Source organism: Apodemus sylvaticus, chromosome 11 (assembly GCF_947179515.1).
Source record: "Apodemus sylvaticus chromosome 11, mApoSyl1.1, whole genome shotgun sequence".
Classification (NCBI taxonomy): Eukaryota; Metazoa; Chordata; class Mammalia; order Rodentia; family Muridae; genus Apodemus; species Apodemus sylvaticus.
Genome location: NC_067482.1, coordinates 4,036,943 through 4,056,270, shown reverse-complemented (window position 1 = coordinate 4,056,270; position 19,328 = coordinate 4,036,943). Strand labels below are relative to the sequence as shown.

The 19,328-nt window shown below is 42.4% G+C and overlaps 1 protein-coding gene across 2 annotated transcripts in view; it reads left to right on the top strand.

Annotated features, from left to right (window-relative positions):
• Positions 1-7,360: 7,360 nt before the first annotated feature.
• Positions 7,361-19,328, top strand: part of Znf326 (zinc finger protein 326) — a 41,558-nt gene continuing 29,590 nt past the window's right edge. Inside the window, exons 1-4 of one of the 2 annotated variants that reach the window (XM_052198512.1) lie at positions 7,423-7,804; positions 10,088-10,132; positions 18,170-18,205; positions 18,300-18,411. In XM_052198512.1, coding sequence (XP_052054472.1) covers positions 7,438-7,804; positions 10,088-10,132; positions 18,170-18,205; positions 18,300-18,411 — 560 coding nt within the window. In that variant the 5' untranslated portion in view covers positions 7,423-7,437. Of the gene's footprint in view, positions 7,805-10,087; positions 10,133-18,169; positions 18,206-18,299; positions 18,412-19,328 lie in introns of both variants that reach the window. The other variant, XM_052198513.1, reaches the window with a different exon arrangement.

The window sequence follows — 19,328 nt, the reverse complement described above, 5'->3', positions numbered from 1 at the left end:
ACCTTTCTCCGGCCTAGGGCAGGACAAGCAAAGCCACTGCCCTGATCGCCCCACAACTAATTACAGAAGTATGTCCCAGCCTCAAGTAACTTGAGTTTAACAACATTTTTGCCTTGACAAAGTAATGAAAACATTAAAATGGGGGAGACACTTAATATTTAATACTAAGCTTTAAAAGGGAACCGGCTCCCGGCACTGTGGCACACACCTCTGATCCCAGCACTCGGGAGGCTCAAGCAGGTGGATCTCTGAGTTTAAGGCTAGCCTAGTCTACAGAGTGAATTCCAGGACTGCCAGGGCTATACAGAAAAAAACGTGTCTCAGAAAAGACAAAAACAAAACAAACAAACAAAAAACCCCAAAACAAGCCACCATTGCTATGAGTCGAAATACAAAGATGATGATGATGATGATATACTTTTTATATCATCAAAACAAAAGCAAAACAACAAAAATATTGTAGATTGATAACCATTTTCTCTTGGACCACCTAGTCTGCCCCTCTTCTGGGCAACACCTGCCTCCAAGCAAGTTAGAGGACTGCCCCGACTTTATCCAAAAATCCCCACAGTAAAACCTGGTATTTTGTTGTAGCAGGAACTCCATTTCTGAAAGAGGTGATCTTAGGTCTTTGATTTGTAGGAAAGCCCATTAAAAATTCCTTTTGTTTTCCTCAGATGAAAGGTTGGAAAGATGATTTTGGTTGCAAAAGAGAAGTCGGCTACAAAGATGCATCAGATTGTCTTTGGTTGAGAAATATGGCCAAGCAATGCAAATCCTTTGTGTGTTTCCTGGGCTTAGCATTAACACAACATATTTCACATTTAAAGGCCCTTTACTATCATTACTAATTACCTCTCAAGGGCTTCAGGGCAGTTAGAAAAAACTCCTGGCACAGAGCCAGCCTTTGGAGCTGTGGAGGCAGCGTGTCTGTACCAGTCTTGACTCCGGGCTGTAGTTTCCCAACACTAACCCACTGGGTCACGTGTGCTTGGCCAAGCTCTACAAAGTTTCCTTTTTTCTCAAGTACAAGTTTCTGAAACACAAAATAACATTTCTTTCAACAGTTAAATACTGATGACAGTTTTAGGTTTATCTTCAAGCCAGAGTCCCTGGAGAGACAATAAATAATGACACTTCTAAAAATGCACTGGAAGAATCCAGAGCAGTGGATGTAAAGAGCCAAGAGCCTCCCACCATTGTATTTCCAGAGACAAATTATGGTATGAGTACACAGTGCATCTCGTGTCAAATACGTGTATGTTCTGTCTTAGAGAGTGTACAGGAGGTGTGCACAGTGTGCGTGATCTAGGAGAAGTCAGTACAGGAGCAGCTATCGGTCATGCATTGGATCCTTCCTGTCTTAGTCTGTGCTTTGGGCTATCAGATGTTTTGTTCACAAGTAATTATCAAATCCCACGTGCAGTTTCATATCCTGAACTTCAAATGTGTCACTTTAATATAGTTTGTAGTGTTGCAGTCTTTTTTTTTTCCTTAACAAGCTCTAAAAAGTAGCATCTGACGAAATGAGGCAGAGGGAGTTGTCTCTGATACACTCAAAGAGAAAGGCTGGTGGGGGAGCACAGCCCCACTGAAGAGAAAGGCTGGGAACAAAGCCCCTCTGGGCCATTCTCTACCTCGGTGGGTGTTTCCTCTGAGTTGCTGGAACCTGTGCTCTTAAACGGAGCCAACGCTTACTACAGCTGGTGTGTGGTGCCCTCTGCTGGCCATTCTCGGGTAGTGCCGTTTTCTGTTCCTCGTAGGAAAGTTCTTTCTGTTTAGGTGCCCTGTCAGTAATTATATTCTAAGTGTGGCCTGAATGTATAATGATGACTGTATGGACATAGGACCTGGTCCTGGGTCCCTTTTCTATTCATTCAACAAGCATATTAAATTATCTCCCAAGAAGCAAATATATCTTCTCTGTGGAGCTGTCCCAAGGGTCTGAGTGACACAGCCACAGCAAGGGATGACCTCCTCGACAAGACTTGATTAATACAGCAAGTAAGTTGATTAGTTGAAGAGCCTCGTCTATTCTTTAGTTTTTAAATTTTACTCATTGGTGTGTGCTTGTGTGTATGCGAAGGGGCCAGAAGGGGCCAGTCAGATCCCTCAGAGCCGGAGTTACTGATGCTTGTGGTTTGCCCAGATTTTGACCTGGGTCCTGGGATCTGAACTCTTGTTCTTAAGATTATACAGCAGGTGCTCTCAACTGTAGAACCATATTTAGCCCTGAGCCTTGCCTATTCTCACAATCAGTTGACAGATGTCACAGCTAATTTTCTCCCAATTCACCTGGTAAAATCTATGATGGACTGTCACATATTAGGAAGACAAAAATGAGGGTATTCTTTAAAAAGGAGAGTTTCTTGGAACCTCTCCCATTCTCTGGGGTTTTTATTACATAACCTTAACAAATATATGTTTGCTTTGCTAAAATAAAAGAGACAAAAATGATCAGACAAAACAGTTTTAGCTAATGATCCCCTAGAGAAAAACAAATGCTATTTCCTAGAAAAGTAAAACACATGTAATCTGTACCCAAGGAAGGGGTCCTAATTAGAGGCCATCTTCGCTGTGCACATTTTCTTTTCTTTTCAAAATGTATTTTATCTATATGAGTACACTGTAGCTGTCAGACACACCAGAGAGGGCATCGGGTCCCTCTTCAGATGGCTGTGAGCCACCATGAGGTTGCTGGGAATTGAACTCAGGACTTCTGGAAGAGCAGTCACTGCTCTTAACCGCTGAGCCATCTCTCCAGCCCTGCTGTGTGCATTTCCAAGGGAGGGAAGCCACCAATACTCCTACCGAGCTGCAGTGCCAGTGAACTACAGTGACGGCCTGGCAACCTTGAGGCTGCAACGGTGGCACTGGTATCTTGGCAGTAACCACCACCGGTCTATTTGGACTCTTCAGTTTGGTCCACTCACTAGGAGGGAAATCATGGTGGGTGTGAGAGACCTCGCCAACCACCTGGGGCTAGTGAGGTCATGGATCTTAGAGGAGAACATTACCGCTCCCCCCCCCCCCATTTCACTATTTTAAACCGGCATAATTTTTAACTGCATTCTACACATCTGTCCTTATAACCACAGATAGGTCTTCCCCTGAGAGGACAACTATTTTAAGTTCAGACTCCATTTTAAAGAACCTGACCTAAGTTTGGACTCAGGTAAACTAACATGCTGTTACCTAGCATTAGTTTCCAAGTTGTCCCCCCTCTCCAACAAAGCCGGATCCTAATAACTTCAGTCTCTAGGCTAATCCCCAAGACCAGAGTCTCCAAGTTACACCCTCAACAAGACCAGCATCTCCAGGTTATTCCCCAACAAACCTGAACACCCAGGTTACAAGCCCACCCCCTGCCTAATGACCACCAATGCAGAGAGAAGCAGGAATTAAGTTTATGATATGACTCCCAGCACCAGCTAATTGTGTTAAAGGCCACAATAGCTTCCCAATTAGATGCTTGCAAACCTACTCCCAACTAGATGCTTGCTGTTTACTATAAAGCCTTGCCCCAATAGATATTAAGAGGTTCCCCCATTCCCCCTCCCACCTCCACCAAAACCATCCTGTGTGAAGGTGGTGCATTGTGGGGCCTGAACTGGCTCGAATAGAATGAAGACCCTGCTGTGAGTCGCATCAGTTCGGCTCCTGTCTGTACTTTTTGGAGGATCAAACACTTCCTTGGCACTATACCCTATGTCAAAGATGCTTGCTTTGCCACTGGAGATCGGTTCAGAAACACAAATGCATAGGACTCATGATTGTGGGGTTTCCAACCGCGTTAACAAATCTGTAATGCAATCCTGTACCTAAAGTGCAGGGAACATTTGGAAGGTGAGGCTGGAAGGATGGTAAGGGTCAGAGGACCAGGAAAGCTGCTGTGAGAGTGTGTCTCCTGGGAGTGGTGCGGAAGCTTTACCCATGGTACCGCAACAAGGTCCTGAAAATGACCAACAGATGTGTCATCGTGGGAGGAGGAGATCTCACAGGGCCCCACCCACAGACAAGGAACTACAGGCAACTGAGGAGTGCTGAGAGTCCTCAGGGGAGGAAGCAAGGATCAGTACACAGGAGAGGTTGGAGAGACGAGAAAGAATGGGGAAATGATGTAACTATATTTTAATTGGAGAGATTTCTTAAAAACTTCCTGGCATACAACAGCTGCTCAGCGGTGCACAGTAGGCACTTTACAACGCTGGCCGCACAAGCTTGGGCTCTAGGGCCAGGCTGACAGTCTGACTCTTTGTGCTTTGGTAGCTGGGTGTATTGTGCATGTAAGGTTAACTCATTCATAAATTGGGGGTGGGGGAAGTACACATATCCTAGCTAGACAACCAACACATGCAAAGTGCTTTGAAAACTCATTAGCATTTAGGTTGTAACAAAAAATTATTATTTTACTATTATTCCTTTCAGCTTTTGGAGATGCCTTTGTTCTTTTGAAGTCCTAAATTAAAGTCAGGGAGAAACTTCGAGTAAGTCTTAGGTGTAAAAGACATTCTGGTTTGGCTGGGGAAGATGAATCAGCAGTTACAAGTGCTTACTGCTCTTCGGAAGGACCCAGGTTTCATTCCCAACACCAACACAAGGTGGCTCACAACCATCTGTAACACTGGTTTTGGGGATCCAATGCCCTCCATTTTTGTAGGGAGATAAAACTCATGGAGAATGTTCCCCCCCCCCCCCCCAGCATTTACAGTGACAAGTAGGCAATCATCTTAGGGTTTTACTGCTGTGAACAGACACCATGACCAATGCAAATCTTATAAAGGACAACATTTAATTGGGGCTGGCTTACAGGTTCAGAGGTTCAGTCCATTACCACCAAGGCTGGAACATGGCAGCATCCAGGCAGGCATGGCACAGGAGATGAGAGGGCCACATTGCCATCTGAAGGCTGCTGGCAGACAGAAGACTGGCTTCTAGGCAGCTAGGATGAGAGTCTTAAATCCCACACCCACAGTGACACATGTACTCCAACAAGGCCACACCTCCTAATAGTGTCACTCTCTGGGCCAAGTATATACAAACTGCCAATCACAGCAATCTAAGGGAAAAAGCATGAACAAGGTATCAGGCAAAGCTATAATAAACTCGTTCATAAGTGGTGACAAAAATCCCACTGTGAAACTGTGGGTGTGCTTACATACGACGGGGTTCAGATGAAGACCTCAGGGAGACCTTTAGAAAGAGACCATACTCATGGTGAACTTGAAGAACAGAGACGGAGGAGAGGGAGTGCAGAAGAGGGAGTCAAAACTGTGTTCATGGTGGTCCTAGGAAGGGCCGCTTTGTTTATGGGGGTGCTGATGGTGTGGGGACAGAGGGTTAGGGGCTGCAGATAAAAGGGCTTTGGGCCATCAGTGAGGTCAACCACCTAACTCTTCTTGGGTTTGAGCTCGTAGCTTCTCTGTTGTAACTCCCTTAAGAACAGGTCCTAGGTAGAACGTCTCTTTCCTTCCTGTCCCTGCAGCCCGTGCCTGATCCCTACATCCTTTGGCCTCCGCCCATAAAATGCCCAGCCCCCGTATCTCTTTAAACTTTTAATAGAGTTGTTGGTCTGTGATTCATTAGCCTGTCGTCTACTGTAAAAAATACAGAAATAACACACAGCTTTTTGTACAGAGGGTTGGGCCTTCAGGGCACGAAACTGAGCCCAACAAAGATGAACCTAGCTGGGCTCTGGGGACAAAGCGACAACAATGTCGCAAGACAATGATGCTTGGCACCTGCTCGGGGCTCACAGTTTGTGGAATAAACAGGTTGGTTGGATGGCGTTTTGATGGGGGCCAAATATATGAAGGTATATTTGTCTGAAGTGGACGCAGGTGAAAGGATGTTCTGTTAAAGCACGCTTGTGAGAGGACACACAGCTGGTGTATCTGTGAAGTGTTTGTGAGTGGATCGAGCTGCTGCAGCTGACCTGTGAACTGAACTGCCTATTTCCAGACAGCACAGACAGGAGTTGCTCCCAAGAATGAGAGAGAGAGAGAGAGAGAGAGAGAGAGAGAGAGAGAGAGAGAGAGAGAGAACAGGGGGGACAGAGGGGAGAGGAGGAGGAGGGCAGTACAAGGGTCAGGCAGTATTTCTACCTTTTGCTTTTGTTTTGTTGCAGCTCTGACAGATCTACTCAGAGCCTTGGATGTAGGAATGACATGACCAGTGGGCATCCAGATTCCATTACTGATGCTTATGAGTCACTATGTGGTTGCTGGGGTTTGAACTCAGGACCTCTATAGAGGAGCAGTCATTGCTCTTAACCACTGAGCCTTCCCTGTGGCCCGGTAAAGCAAGCATTTTGTAGGGAGACAGTGAGTGCCCTAACTCAGGTAGGAGACAGTGAGTGTCCGAACTCAGGTAGGAGACAGTGAGTGTCCTAACTCAGGTAGTGGCCGTGCAAACAGAAAGGGTGGGCGGACCTAAGATATTTTAGGTGGGAATAAGTGGATAAAAGGCTTCAGTGTGTAGATGGGAGGCTGGAGTTGCAGAGAGCGAGTCTTGAGTGGATGGCGGTGGGCTCTCTGGCTGGGATTAGTGGGCGGTTGCTCACCGCGTAGTGAACAGCCGGAAGAATACACAAGGATGAGGATGAGCAGGTCTGAGAGGGGAAATTGTGACTTCAGTTTTCAACACGTTCAGCCCAGGTGAACAGAAAAACATGTGTGGGAGGGGAGAAGAGAAGGGATCGGGAAAGGGTGGAGAACCAGATGAGTCAAGGCGGGCGGAGGAGGAAGAGATGTGCAGGACACAATGCAGCGCCCAGGTCTGGGGCTACTGTGGAACACCTTGAGGTGCTTCCCGTTTTATTTCCTGCTTCCTCCGAACGAACTGGGGTTAGCAAATTGGCGGAACCCCGAAAAAGTGCAAAGAATTTGATGCCTGGCTTCCTGTCTGGGTAACCAATTTGTTGTTACTGCCATTTGCTCTGTGAAAACAGAAAGGAAATTAAGTTATTTGAAACTGTGGTTCAAGACCAAAATAGTCTTCTCATAGTGTTCCTGAGTCTGTACCTTTGCGCCTGCCCCATCACAATTTTTAAAGTGGAATAATCTCTCTCTCTTGACTTTGTCTGTCTGTCCGTCTCTTTCTTTCCCTACCCCCATCGAGCTGTGGACTGCCTTCTCCCTGCCAAATACTTCCCATCTGTGAACTTTCACAGTTGTTTTGCACCTTAAACTCCAGCAGCGGCTAGCAGCCTGTCTTGGGACAGTCTTATGATCGTGTTGTCGTCTTTGGCAATCTGGCTGGGTTCCAGTGCACGCCCCGCACTTCTGTGTGTCAGGAGACGGAACTCCGTAAGTAGTTAAAATCTCTCCTCTTCACTCCTCCAGCCAACAGTAGCCAAAGGTCGCCATGTGATTTGATGAGTCTGTGCAAGGGAAAGATACTCCTTCCCGGACCCCGTCGCTCTTGCCAGGCTCCAACATGGCCGGCCCCCCGGAGTCCTTCCAGAACATCCCTCTCCAGCCTTCCGCGCTCCCGTTTCACCTTCCGTCCGCCGCGCTCCCCAGGGTCAGGACCCAGGAGCCCCACAACCGCCTGGCTTCCCGCCCCCACGAGACCCGCCCATCGCCTAGCATCGGCCAATCGGAGTCGGTGCTGCGACGACTGGCAGGCCCGTGCGGCCCCGCCCCCAGTCTCTCTGTGGCCTGCGGCTTCCCGGCCAGTAGCGCCGCTGTCGGTCGCGCGGGCCGGTCGTGTGGATATCGTCGCGTCGCGGGCGCTTGCCGCGGGCCACAGCTCAGAGCCGAGACCGTCAGCCCCGCGGCGTCGAGCATGGACTTCGAGGACGGTGAGCGGCGCGCGGGGCGGGCCGCCGCGGCGAGCGGGCGGGTGGGAGGGCGGCGGGCGGGCGGCCTGCGCCGGGGGTCTGTTTACCGCCTCAAGATGGCCGTGTGGCTTTGTTCTGTGGGCCGCTCAGCGGCCGCGGGCCCGGGCCGGAGCCCTGTGGTCCCGGAACCGCACGCGGGGGTGCGGCGGGCGCGGGGCCCTGCTGCCTAGGGGGTCGGCTTCGCCGCGAGCCCCGCGGCCTCGTCCGCGGACGCCTGCAACTTCCCGGCCTCGCGGAGGGGCGACCGGGCCCACGGGGCCCTCGGGGCAGCGACCCGGTGGCGGGTGGAGCCGGTTCTCGCCGCGTCGCCCCGGGCTTTGGAATCTCGGTCGACACAGGCTGCCTCGGGCTCGTGCGATGGTCCTCCGTGCGAGACGAGTATAAAGGGCGTCCCTAAGCGTTCCATCGAGGTGGGCTTGGGTTCTCCCAGAAGCAGAACCTACAAGTTATTAACTACGTAGCCGATCGGGCTGTTTTAATATCTCACCCGGTTTACCTGCTCGTGAATACCGCATCTGAAGCAGTTCCGTGACCCAGTGCAGCATCATCATCATCATCATCGTTATTATATTTTTATTATTATTATTATTATCATTATTTTTAGGGGTGGTGGTGGGGCTTGTGTATGAATGCTACCTAAGTTAGAATTCTAGCACAGCAAGCCCCAGATGCCCTTCACGTTCAGCAAGATCTGTGCACAGCAGCCCGTGTTGGACTTACTGATTAAATAAACCGAATTGTAACGTCGCTTTTCAGCTTAACCCGCGCTAGTTCTTACAGCCGTTCTGCCCAGGGCTGTGAAGTACAGTTAATTTGGCATCTTCAAACCTTGCTCAACTTTTATAGGAATCACTGTCAAGATAAAGTGATGTATAATAGTGACAGTGTTAGGGAGACGAGGGACGGTTTGTAGGATTAAACTGGGTGTAGTCTCGAGGAACTAGGTATTTCTAAATAGAACTGGTTCATTTCTTGTGAGGGGAGCCTCTGTCTCCACCAGAAATGGGCTTTGACTTTGAATAAGGTGTGATTTTTAGCATATGTCCTTTTGTTTGAGCTTTTGATTTTTTGATTTGCTACAAGAAGTTGAGGTTGTCAAGTGTAAATATAGGAAGAAGAATCAACCTTTTCAGAGTACTTTTCAGTTCTTTGAAATAGTTCAACTCTTCAGAATAGCACACTGCTCTGCTTGAGCTTTGGTGTTGGACTGTGACTCATCCTGATATAGGTGATTCTAAATTACAACTATTTGCAATAGTCCGAGTTGACATTGAAGAGAAAAAGTATGCTTTAGACCAAAGTTTGACGATACTACCAACATATGTTGGTGTACCAGAAGTTAACCTGGTAGTGTGTGCAGAGTGGGAGGAGTCAGTCAGTAAGGAAATCTATTTTCTGTGGAGAATTGAAAAATAGCTGTCAAATTTGGAGTCTTTGCTTTCATTATAATTATAATAAAATAATAAACAATGTTAGTGATAAATAATCTCTTATGCATTCATCCTTAGCCACCAATGCTGCAGCTGGGCTGTAGATTTGAGTGTATCTGATTCTGATCCCGTCATGTGCCAGGGTTCGGTTATATCTAGAAGCTCTGTATTTAATTCTGTTCTTTCAGTCTTTATTTGTAGAGTTAAATAAAGGCTTTAACATTATGCTTGGATGGATGCAGCCCACACACTCATGCATATATGCATATGTGTTTTTTTTTAAAAAGACAAGCTTCTAAAGTAGTTAGAACAATGCAGTGATAAAACAAATACTGACCTTGAAACATTTGTATTCCATAGGATCAGTTTTCACATCCATCATCACCTTTTTGCAAATTTGCTTTACCTTTGCTTTGTGTAAATTGAATTAATACTGGGTCTCCTCTTTTGGCAGTTACAAATATGGAGAAACTAGTTTTTTTTTTTTTTTTTTTTTTTGAGACAGGGTTTCTCTGTGTAGCCCTGGCTGTCCTGGACTCACTCTGTAGACCAGGCTGGCCTCGAACTCAGAAATCCGCCTGCCCCTGCCTCCCAAGTGCCGGGATCACAGGGGTGCGCACCATCGCCGAGGCTTAAACTAGTTTTTATATTGCCATTAGGCAGTAAAGGAGTGATGTGTTTCCCCAGGTGGATATTTGTAACTATTTGTACCCTAGTTTTTTGGTAATTGATTTAATGATTGAGTAGATGAGTATGTAGGTCTGGGCTCTTGCTCACACTACACTAACTCCTTGTTGTTTATGTGTCTTTGTAGATTACATGCACTCTACTTGCAGGGGTGCTTACCAGGACTTTAACGGTGAGTGCCCCCTTGCATTTCCTTTTAACTTTGCTGAGGGGATATAGTCTGGCTTTTCTCTTCATATCCATAGAAACACAAGTATTAATGTAGAAAGCCTGACCCACTTTGTTTCAGATATTCTTTTGCCTCTTGATTTATAAATCTTAGTGTTAATGTCATACTATATGTAGTGTTTGTAGTGAAATTGTACATGCACACTTGCTAGAAATCTCATGAATGCCATCCACATATTCTTCCACAGTGATGTCTCCAGTTCTGTGTATAGGATTTGAACTTGGGATCAGAACAAGAAGTTCGATTACTTGGATTTTGTGTCTGTTTTATTTTACTTAGGATTCTTTTATTTTATTTTTGCTACTTTCTCAGTGATTGATTTTTCAGGATACTGGCTGAATTACTTTTGTTGACAAGACATTGGTGTTCAGTTACATAGATTAAGTAGATTTTTATCTTGGTTCTGTGCAGCTTTTGTTGTAATACGTGTTGACTTTGTTTTTGAGGCCATTTTTCTCTGACCGTGATAAAATGTTGTCCAAAGGAAAACATAAAGATCCCTGAATACTTGTTAACAAAAGCCTGATGTTGGCTTGTGATTAGCTGTAGTTGTAAGAGATATGCAGAATACCATGCTTATTGTTTTGATAGTTATCTTTAAGACCTAAGATGATAACAGAAAAAGGAAGCATAGAATAATTTGGAGGTTAAAAAAATTACATGAAAGACAAGAGGGAGGAGTGGTAAATATCTTTGACTACCAGAGAAATGCAAAATCCAGCTGTTGTATCAAATATATATTCATGAAACCAAAGCAAATATACTACTAAAGTCTGTGCCATTAAAAATGTTTATGTGGGGCTGGAGAGATGGCTCAGCAGTTAAGAACACTGGCTGCTTGCTCTTCTAGAGGTCAATTCCCAGCAACCACATGGTGGCTCACAACCATTTGTAATGGGATCCAATGCCCTCTTTGGTGTGTCTGAACACAACTACAGTGTACTCATATAAATGAAATAAATAAATCTTTCTTTTAAAAAAAGTGTATATGTGTGACCGAGTTTCTTTGTGTATACCATGTGTGTGCTGTTGAACTCCAGAAGAAGGTGTTGGATCCCCTGAAACTGGATTACACGTGGTTGTGTGCAGCTTGATGTGGTACTGGGAACCAAACCTGGGTCCTCTGCAAGAAAAGCAGGTGCACTTGCTCTACCTGCTGAGCTGTCTTTCCAGACTCATTTTTGTGGATATAGTTAGTTTTTAGCATCTCTAAAAATTAAGAGATATTTCAGATTTGGGAAAGGCTATTGTCATATAGAAAGTAATGTATATTTAATGAGTACTAAGGAATCTCTTTTTAAGACAGTGATGTACCATAATTAACAAAGTTTTATTTTGTGTCAACATTAGGCCAGATTAGAGGATGGAAAATTGGCTAAAGAAAACTTTAATACACTTGTATGTAGGGAAATGATACTCATTTAAAAAATGTTACGATGTTTCCTATAAGAAACTAACAATATGGAGGCTATTAATAATGAATAGAAAACAGTTAAATAAAAATGAGTTCAAGATTTTAAAGTAAGGTTAGTGAGTTTCTGAAATGATAGAAAGCTTTGCTGGAGAATTAGAGTTGATTTCTAAAAGGAGTACTTGGACTTCAAAATTACATAGGTCACGTTTATTTCATTACTAACATTAAAAGATCCCTAATATTGCATCTTTTATATTCTTCCTAATGTAACTCCAGTAGTGATTCACCTCTGAAGATTCCTTAGAAACATTCCTTAGAAACATTACCACATGAATATTGTTCAGGCTATATAGCCTAGACCTCTTGGTGCTAATTTTAGGCGAAGGGTCCCTAACTGTGGTCAGAGTACTCTGAGTAAAAGATGTTGACTCTTACCTCTGTCTAATGTCCCTACTTGAAAATACTTGGAGGTCTTAGTTGTTTGCATTTTATAAACGAGAAGCTTAATTTTAGGAGTTTTAGTTCTTGCTGTGTATCCAGGGACTGTTAGGAGGCCTGGGACTTTATCTGTGAACAGACTGGACAAATAATTCCACCTTTGTGGAACTAATTTCCAGTCTAAAGGGATTAAACACGTAGACCATAGTTTAAAAATAATATATTGTAAGTTAGAAGGTAAAAAATTTGAGAGAAGAGCTCAAGAGAAAGATGACATTTTAGCAAAGAATTAGAGGAGGTGGGGATGCAAACTGAGGCAAAGACTGACAGAACAAAGACTGACAGACTTTAGGAAGTACTAACAGAAGTTGTGGGTTCCAAATGAGGCCAAAAATATATTGGTAGTCTTGGGTTTTTTATCTTTCTACTGAAATAAAATAGGCTGCAATACAGATTTTCTCCACAGCAGGTTTTAGAAGGATTTTTATTTCTTATCCTCTGTGTTTCCTTATTTCATCCCTTCTTATGTAAATAGCAGATGGGAAAGTAAGAACAAAGGTAGGACTGAACTCAGAGGAAGAAGACTGGTTTGAGCAGAACAGCCTACTTTTGCTAAGCAGTTTGAAGACAAGGCTAGAGAGGCGAGGTGTAGCCAAAAGACATTGGAAAATCAAAGCCAATCTGATTATATATAAGAACCAACAGAAAAAAACGTCCTGGAAGAGGTGTGTTAGTGAGCACTGCATGCACAAGGGGGAAGCATTGTTGGTAGAAGGAGCAGTAAATGGAAACATGGGTATATACCTGCTGTGCTCTGGAAACAGCAAGGAGCCTTCTGTAAGAGTGAAACAAATGAGGGTGTAAGGTAGTCCTTGGGGTTAAGGGGTGATGGCGCAGAGCATGTATGGTTCTCAGTCTGGGCGCTGTTGACATTTTGGATTAGCTGATTTTGTACAATCACTGCAGAATGTTGAACGGTATCCTTGGTTCCTATGTGGTAGATGTCAGTAGTACTTACATGCCTAGTTGTGAGAACTAGAAATGTTTATAGACATTGCCAGTGTTCCTTGGCAGGTGTGTGAGGAGGAGGGAAGTGGTGTGGTTAGAAATGCAAACATGAGGGAGGACCTGAGTGTGAGTCCCCATCACCCCAGTCAACAGTGGAGATGGGATCAGTGTGGCTTGCTGCTTGCTCTCACCAGCTCCAAGGTTCAGCGAGAGACCATCTCAAGGGAATGAAGCAAAGACAGTAGAGCAAAACACTTGTCATTGTCCTCTGGCATACACACACACACACACACACACACACACACACACACACACACACAGAGAGAGAGAGAGAGAGAGAGAGAGAGAGAGAGAGAGAGAGAGAGAGAGAGAGAGAGAGAACGAGAATGAACACCGCTAGTATAGGACTATACAGGTTATTTTAAGGCTTTGACTTTTAAGTTGGCATAAAGTGGGAAACCATTATTGGATATGACATATTGCAACAGTTGTTCTGGCTTTTATCTTTACAGAAGGGGAGTAAAAAGGGAAGTAGGAAAACCAGTTGGAAGACTTTGTAGTAATGTAGGTGAAGGTTGTGGTAGTTGGCACTGCTGTCAGTACAGGAGCATGAAAGGGGTTTCATTTGAGACCTGATGTTACACAGCTAGTTGGTTTGATTGTACTTTAGTTTTTGCTGGATATTCCACAACTCAGCATATTATTTATGCAATAGAGATTCAAGTAAGTAGAATACAGTTGATTCAAATGATTAGGGCAGATTTATTTTTCTGAATAAGTTACTTTCTCACTTAATAGTAAAGAGATAAAAGTCCTTATAGTTACATTTTTTTTTTTTTTTTTTTTTTTTTTTTTTTGGTTTTTTGAGACAGGGTTTCTCTGTGTAGCCCTGACTGTCCTGGAACTCACTCTGTAGAGCAGGCTGGCCTCGAAAACAGAAATCCGCCTGCCTCTGCCTCCCAAGTGCTGGGATTACAGGCATGCGCCACCATGCCCGGCTTATAGTTACATTTTAAAAATGGTTCTAAAATGTATTTTGGTAAGCTGGGAGAAAAGTTATTTACAGTATTTCTTTCTCCATTAGCATACTGGTTATGTTCGATAGACTGTCCATCTTCACTAGTCACAGCACGTGAGTAGCCGTGAGAGAAGCGCCCAGAACACCAGTCATCCTGGGGCCATGAAGGGAAATGAAACACAGACTGAAAAGTAAAAGCTAAGATAGCCACTGCTAATTCAGAAACTGGCAGAAGTAACCATCGTAGAGAACTGCTTTCTCTATTGGGCTAAAGTTCATGTTGAGGTTATTTTTTATGTAGAGGTTATATGCAGGAAATGTAATATTGATGTTATTTTCATCTTAGAATTGTCTTCTGTATGAGAGATACAGGCATATGACTTTCCAAATAGTGACAAGTTTTAGAGTACAATATAAAAAATCATATTAATAACACCAACTACTTAGGAAACTTTTTAAGAGTTGGGTAGCTATCAGTGTTAGCAGTGGTAGATACAAATTTTGAGTTTTTTCAGTTTAAAGTATGTATTTTGTCATTAGCAGCAAATAGTTTTCTTTCTCTTTATAGCAACAGTTTTATTGCATTTCTGAGAAAATGTTTGCTAAATGCCATGTTTGAAAAACATGGGTTTGCAAAATATAATTTATTCTTTGACAATTTCATACATGATACAAATGTATTTTTAGTATATTCATTCCCATTTCTTTTCTAATTCCTCTTGTACTCTGTGCCTCTTCCCAATACCCCCTTTTATGTTTATGTATTTTTTCTGTGGCCTGCTGAGTTTAATTAGGGCTGCTTGAATGAATATGGGCATGTGTTTAAATAACACGGAGCATGGCAGCTTACCAGTGGACACCTTAAGGAAAACGGTTCCCTCTCCCCAGCAGCCATTAACTGCCAGTGGTTCCTCAGCCTTCTGATGGTGTTCTGTGCACCCATCTCCAGTCCACAATGGAATACGGGCAGGTAACCACGGTGCCCCTGAGTTAGGAGTGCAGGTGCGGTGCCCAGCTCACAGCATTGCACAGCACTCCTCCTGAGTCTCTGACTCTTACATTCTTTCTGCTCCATCTTCAGTGTTCCCTGAGGTTGTAGGGGTGATAGTGATGTGCTTTATAGGGTTGGTCATGCTTCCCAGTACTTGGACCAGTTACGAGTCTCTCCATTAACTGCTGCCTACTGTACAAAGGAGCTTCTCTGACCAAGAAATATTAGAAGTTTTTACCAACTCCATTTAATAAGACCATAGTAAGGAATAGGTTGCTAGGGCCTGTTACCCTGCTGTGGGCCGTTGGCCAAGTTTATAGTACCATGAAAACCGTAATTTCTTCTTCCATTCCTCCTACTGAAAAGTGTTCTTAACCACTTAATGCTGCAGTGGCTTTTTTTGGGGGGGGGAGAATTGATACTTTGGTATGTAGCACAATTGCTTTATGTGCATTTCCTCTTTCATTACATTGAGTAACAAAAAGATGTAATTAAATCACAATTAGCAGTTATTCCATCAAGGGCATTTTCAGGCAAAGGTGATGTAAAACTTGGTTGTTTTTCATGGGGGTGTGTATCTGATATTAATATAATGGCTGCTAGATTAGCCTGGTGTTTCATACTTCCTTGTTTTGTACTAAAACGCCAGTTACCCACAATGTCTGTATATTTTTTAATGCAAATGCCATAAAAAAGGCAAATAACATTCTTGCTATTTATGAAAATAGTTTTGGCCTCATGAATTCCTGGAAAGGGTCTCAGGAACTCTGGTCAGCAAACCATTCTATGATAACTGCTCCTCTAAGATGCATTAAAAATTAGAAAATTTTTGAGTGTGATGGTGTGTGCCTTTAGTCCCAGCACTCCAGAGGCAGAGGCAGGCAGACCTAGAGTTTGAGGCAGCCTGGTCTACAAAGTGAGCTCTAGACAGCCAGGGCTACAAAGAGAAACCCTGTCTTGAAAAAAAAATATGGGCTGGTGGTGTGGCTCAGCTTACATGCTGCTGAGCCCGACCTTCTCAATCTGTGACTTCTACCATGTGTGCATGCGCGAACACACACACACACACACACACACACACACACACACACACAGATTAAAAGTGAAGGAGGAGCCCGCAACAACAGACTCTTGTGGTGCTGTATAAACCTATAGGATTTTGGAAATAGAAGAAAGATGATATTCATCTGAGACTACTGTTCAAAGTTTCCTTGAATGGCTTAGTTGAAAAAGATTTTTCCTGAGTCTCAAAACATCAATCATGGTATACACTCACTGATAAGTGGATATTAACCTAGAAACTTGGAATACCCAAGAAATAATCCACATATTAAATGATGTCCAAAAAGAACGGAGGAGTGGCTCCTGATTCTGGAAAGACTCAATGGAACAGTATAAGGGAATACCAGAACAGGGAAGTGGGAAGGAGTAGATGGAGGAACAGGGGGAGGGAAGAGGGCTTATGGGACTTGCGGGGAGTAGGGATCCAGAAAAGAAAAGGGGAAATCATTTGAAATGTAAATAAAGAATACATCGAATAAAATAAAATTTAAAAAAAAAAAGAAAGAAAAAGATTTTTAAAAGTTAAAAGACTCCAAGCAGATAGTTGGGTTGGGAGAAAGAAATGTTTGCTGTAGTGAAAAGCAACATGAAGTTGAGTAGAACATCCACAAGACCAAGAGACCCATTTCCTCATCTTGGTCGTTAGTTTGTAAACCTCGGAAGTGAAAAGATTAAATAATACTTTTCATTTATTTGATTAAAGTTACTTTCAGGCTTAAAAGGCAAGATTTTGAGTAGTATTTATGTAACGTCATCATCTTTGTTCAGAGTAGAGACATTAACTAGTTGTTAGTACAACTCAGTGCTTGTAAAAATATAAATTAAGGTTTTTAACTCAGAATATTGTTGTATTTATAATAAAAATACGGGATAGTAGTAGTAAGGCACTTTATAGAAAACATTTAAATAATTAATAGTTTTTATAGTCATTATCAATTAATTTTATGACCTTTAGTTTTTCAGTATAGATTTGTTTCCTCCTACACTAGAATTTTTTATTGTTTGTGATACAAAAATTTATACTCATTTCTTTTATCAAAAAAAATTTGAGAATTGAAATATTCATTGAGGCCTTGTTGTTCTCAGGCAGAGAGCCAAAAGATTGCTTTTAGTTTGTCGTTTTACTTACTAAAATATCTGTATCCGTAACTGTGAGCATTTCTAGTTGAAAATATAAATGTTCTTGAGATTTTAGATATTTTGGGAGCAATTAGTACAGGAAAACAAGTGTAGTATATTTACACCATAGAATACTCAGGACAAAACCTGCTGGTATTTACTAAATGCTGACGTTTTGAGACTAGTAGTTATACAATAAGTTTATATATTACCTTTTTTGTAATACTATAATATTAAGTTTCAAATATAAGGCATTAAAGTAGTAGCCCTGTAGTCCACTAAATATTGCTTATACTGAAAATACTTTTAAGATAGAATTTTGTAGTTGATGGTTTGATTTTCTTTAAAATATGAAGCTTTGTTAGCAAGTAGTTTTTCAGTAGACTATCATTTTGGCATTTTTAAAATCTTTATTGAGTTAAAAATGTTAATGCAGATTATTTAGTTGATTTGTGTACATATATTGTTGGCTTTTTGTTTTTTGTTTTTGTTTTTTTAAGATTTATTTATTTTATGTATGTGAGTACACTGTAGCTGTCTTCAGACACAGCAGAAGAGGGCATTAGATCTCATTACAGATGTTTGTGAGCCACCATGTGGTTGCTGGGTTGAACTCAGGACCTCTGGAAGAGCAGTCAATGCTCTTAACCACTGAGCCATCTCTCCAGCCCCTATTTTTTGTTTTGTTTTTATTTGTTTGTTTTGTTTTGTTTTATTTTTGAGACGAGGTTTTTCTATGTAGCCTTGGCTGTCCTGGAATTTGCTTTGTAGACCAGACTGACCTGAAACAGAGATCTGCCTGCCTCTGCCTCCTGAGTGCTGAGATCAAAGGCTTGCATCACCATTGCTTGATGAATACTTTGTATTTAATGAAACATTTTATGGAGAAAATGGTGTATTTTATTAATAATCTCTTGTTGACTCTTTCAGGAATGGATCGTGATTATGGCCCTGGATCTTACGGAGGTCTGGCATTCAAGGATATTTATCTAAAATGTCTTCTTTTGAGTGCCAGTAAAGGTGAGCAGCATTTAATGTTTGTCTCTTTAAACTCTTATAGGGCTGGATCGTGACTATGGCCATGGATCCTATGGGGGTCAAAGATCCATGGACTCCTACCTAAACCAGTCCTATGGCATGGACAATCACAGTGGTGGTGGTGGGGGTAGCAGGTAATACGTTGCTTAATCACTTGGCCAAATAATTAGACCACTGTAAGATTCTGGATGTATTAAGTTTTCCTTAGGCTTTTATGATACTTGAATTTTGCTGGTATTGAATACTCACCTTAAATATTTAAAGATACTAATTAATGGGCATAAAAATTTTTTCTGTCTCATTGGCAGACATTTAGGAGGATAGCATTTATCTTTTATTTCAGCATAATAGAACTTTTACTTTTAATTCCTTATCATCCAAAATGTTCTGATGAAATGATAAAAATATTATTAGAAATATATATTTATTTGTGAATTATTGATTTTTAATTGTTGAAAGAATTTGGGTTTTGTTTTTCTGATGTGGGCACTGTGACAGTAAAATAACCTACCTAGAGTGGCTCTACCTGAACCAGACTATCAGCTTTCAGTTTCTAAGAAACATTTAATTTTAATTTTAAAGCAAGTTCAAAGAGCATATTGTAATAATAGAACTATTCTTTAAATCATGTCAAAGTTGTTACAGGCAGCTACTGCTTACATTGGAAACACTTGTGCTTAAAAATTAGGGGTGTTGTATTAAAGCCATGAACACTGCACCTTTAAACTACAATCTAGACTGTTTCTATTTCAGTGTTGATACTCTGTGAGATTTAAGTGAAACAACCACAGGTCTTAGGGTTGCTCATACTTTAGTAACTTTAAAGGGGTCTGTTTTTTTGAGATACAAAACTTGCTTCTAAATATAAACTAGTTAGACATTTGAGATCATCGTCCTTCGTAAACTGAAGGATCTGGATTCCTTAATGATGGGCTTGAGTGATACTTGCTTTTGTTTGTGCTTCAAGTGTGCCACTGAGGTTTATAGTAGAGTAAAATCAAGAAAACAAACAATTAATTACTGTCCTTTGTAATGTTTGAAACGCAAAGTT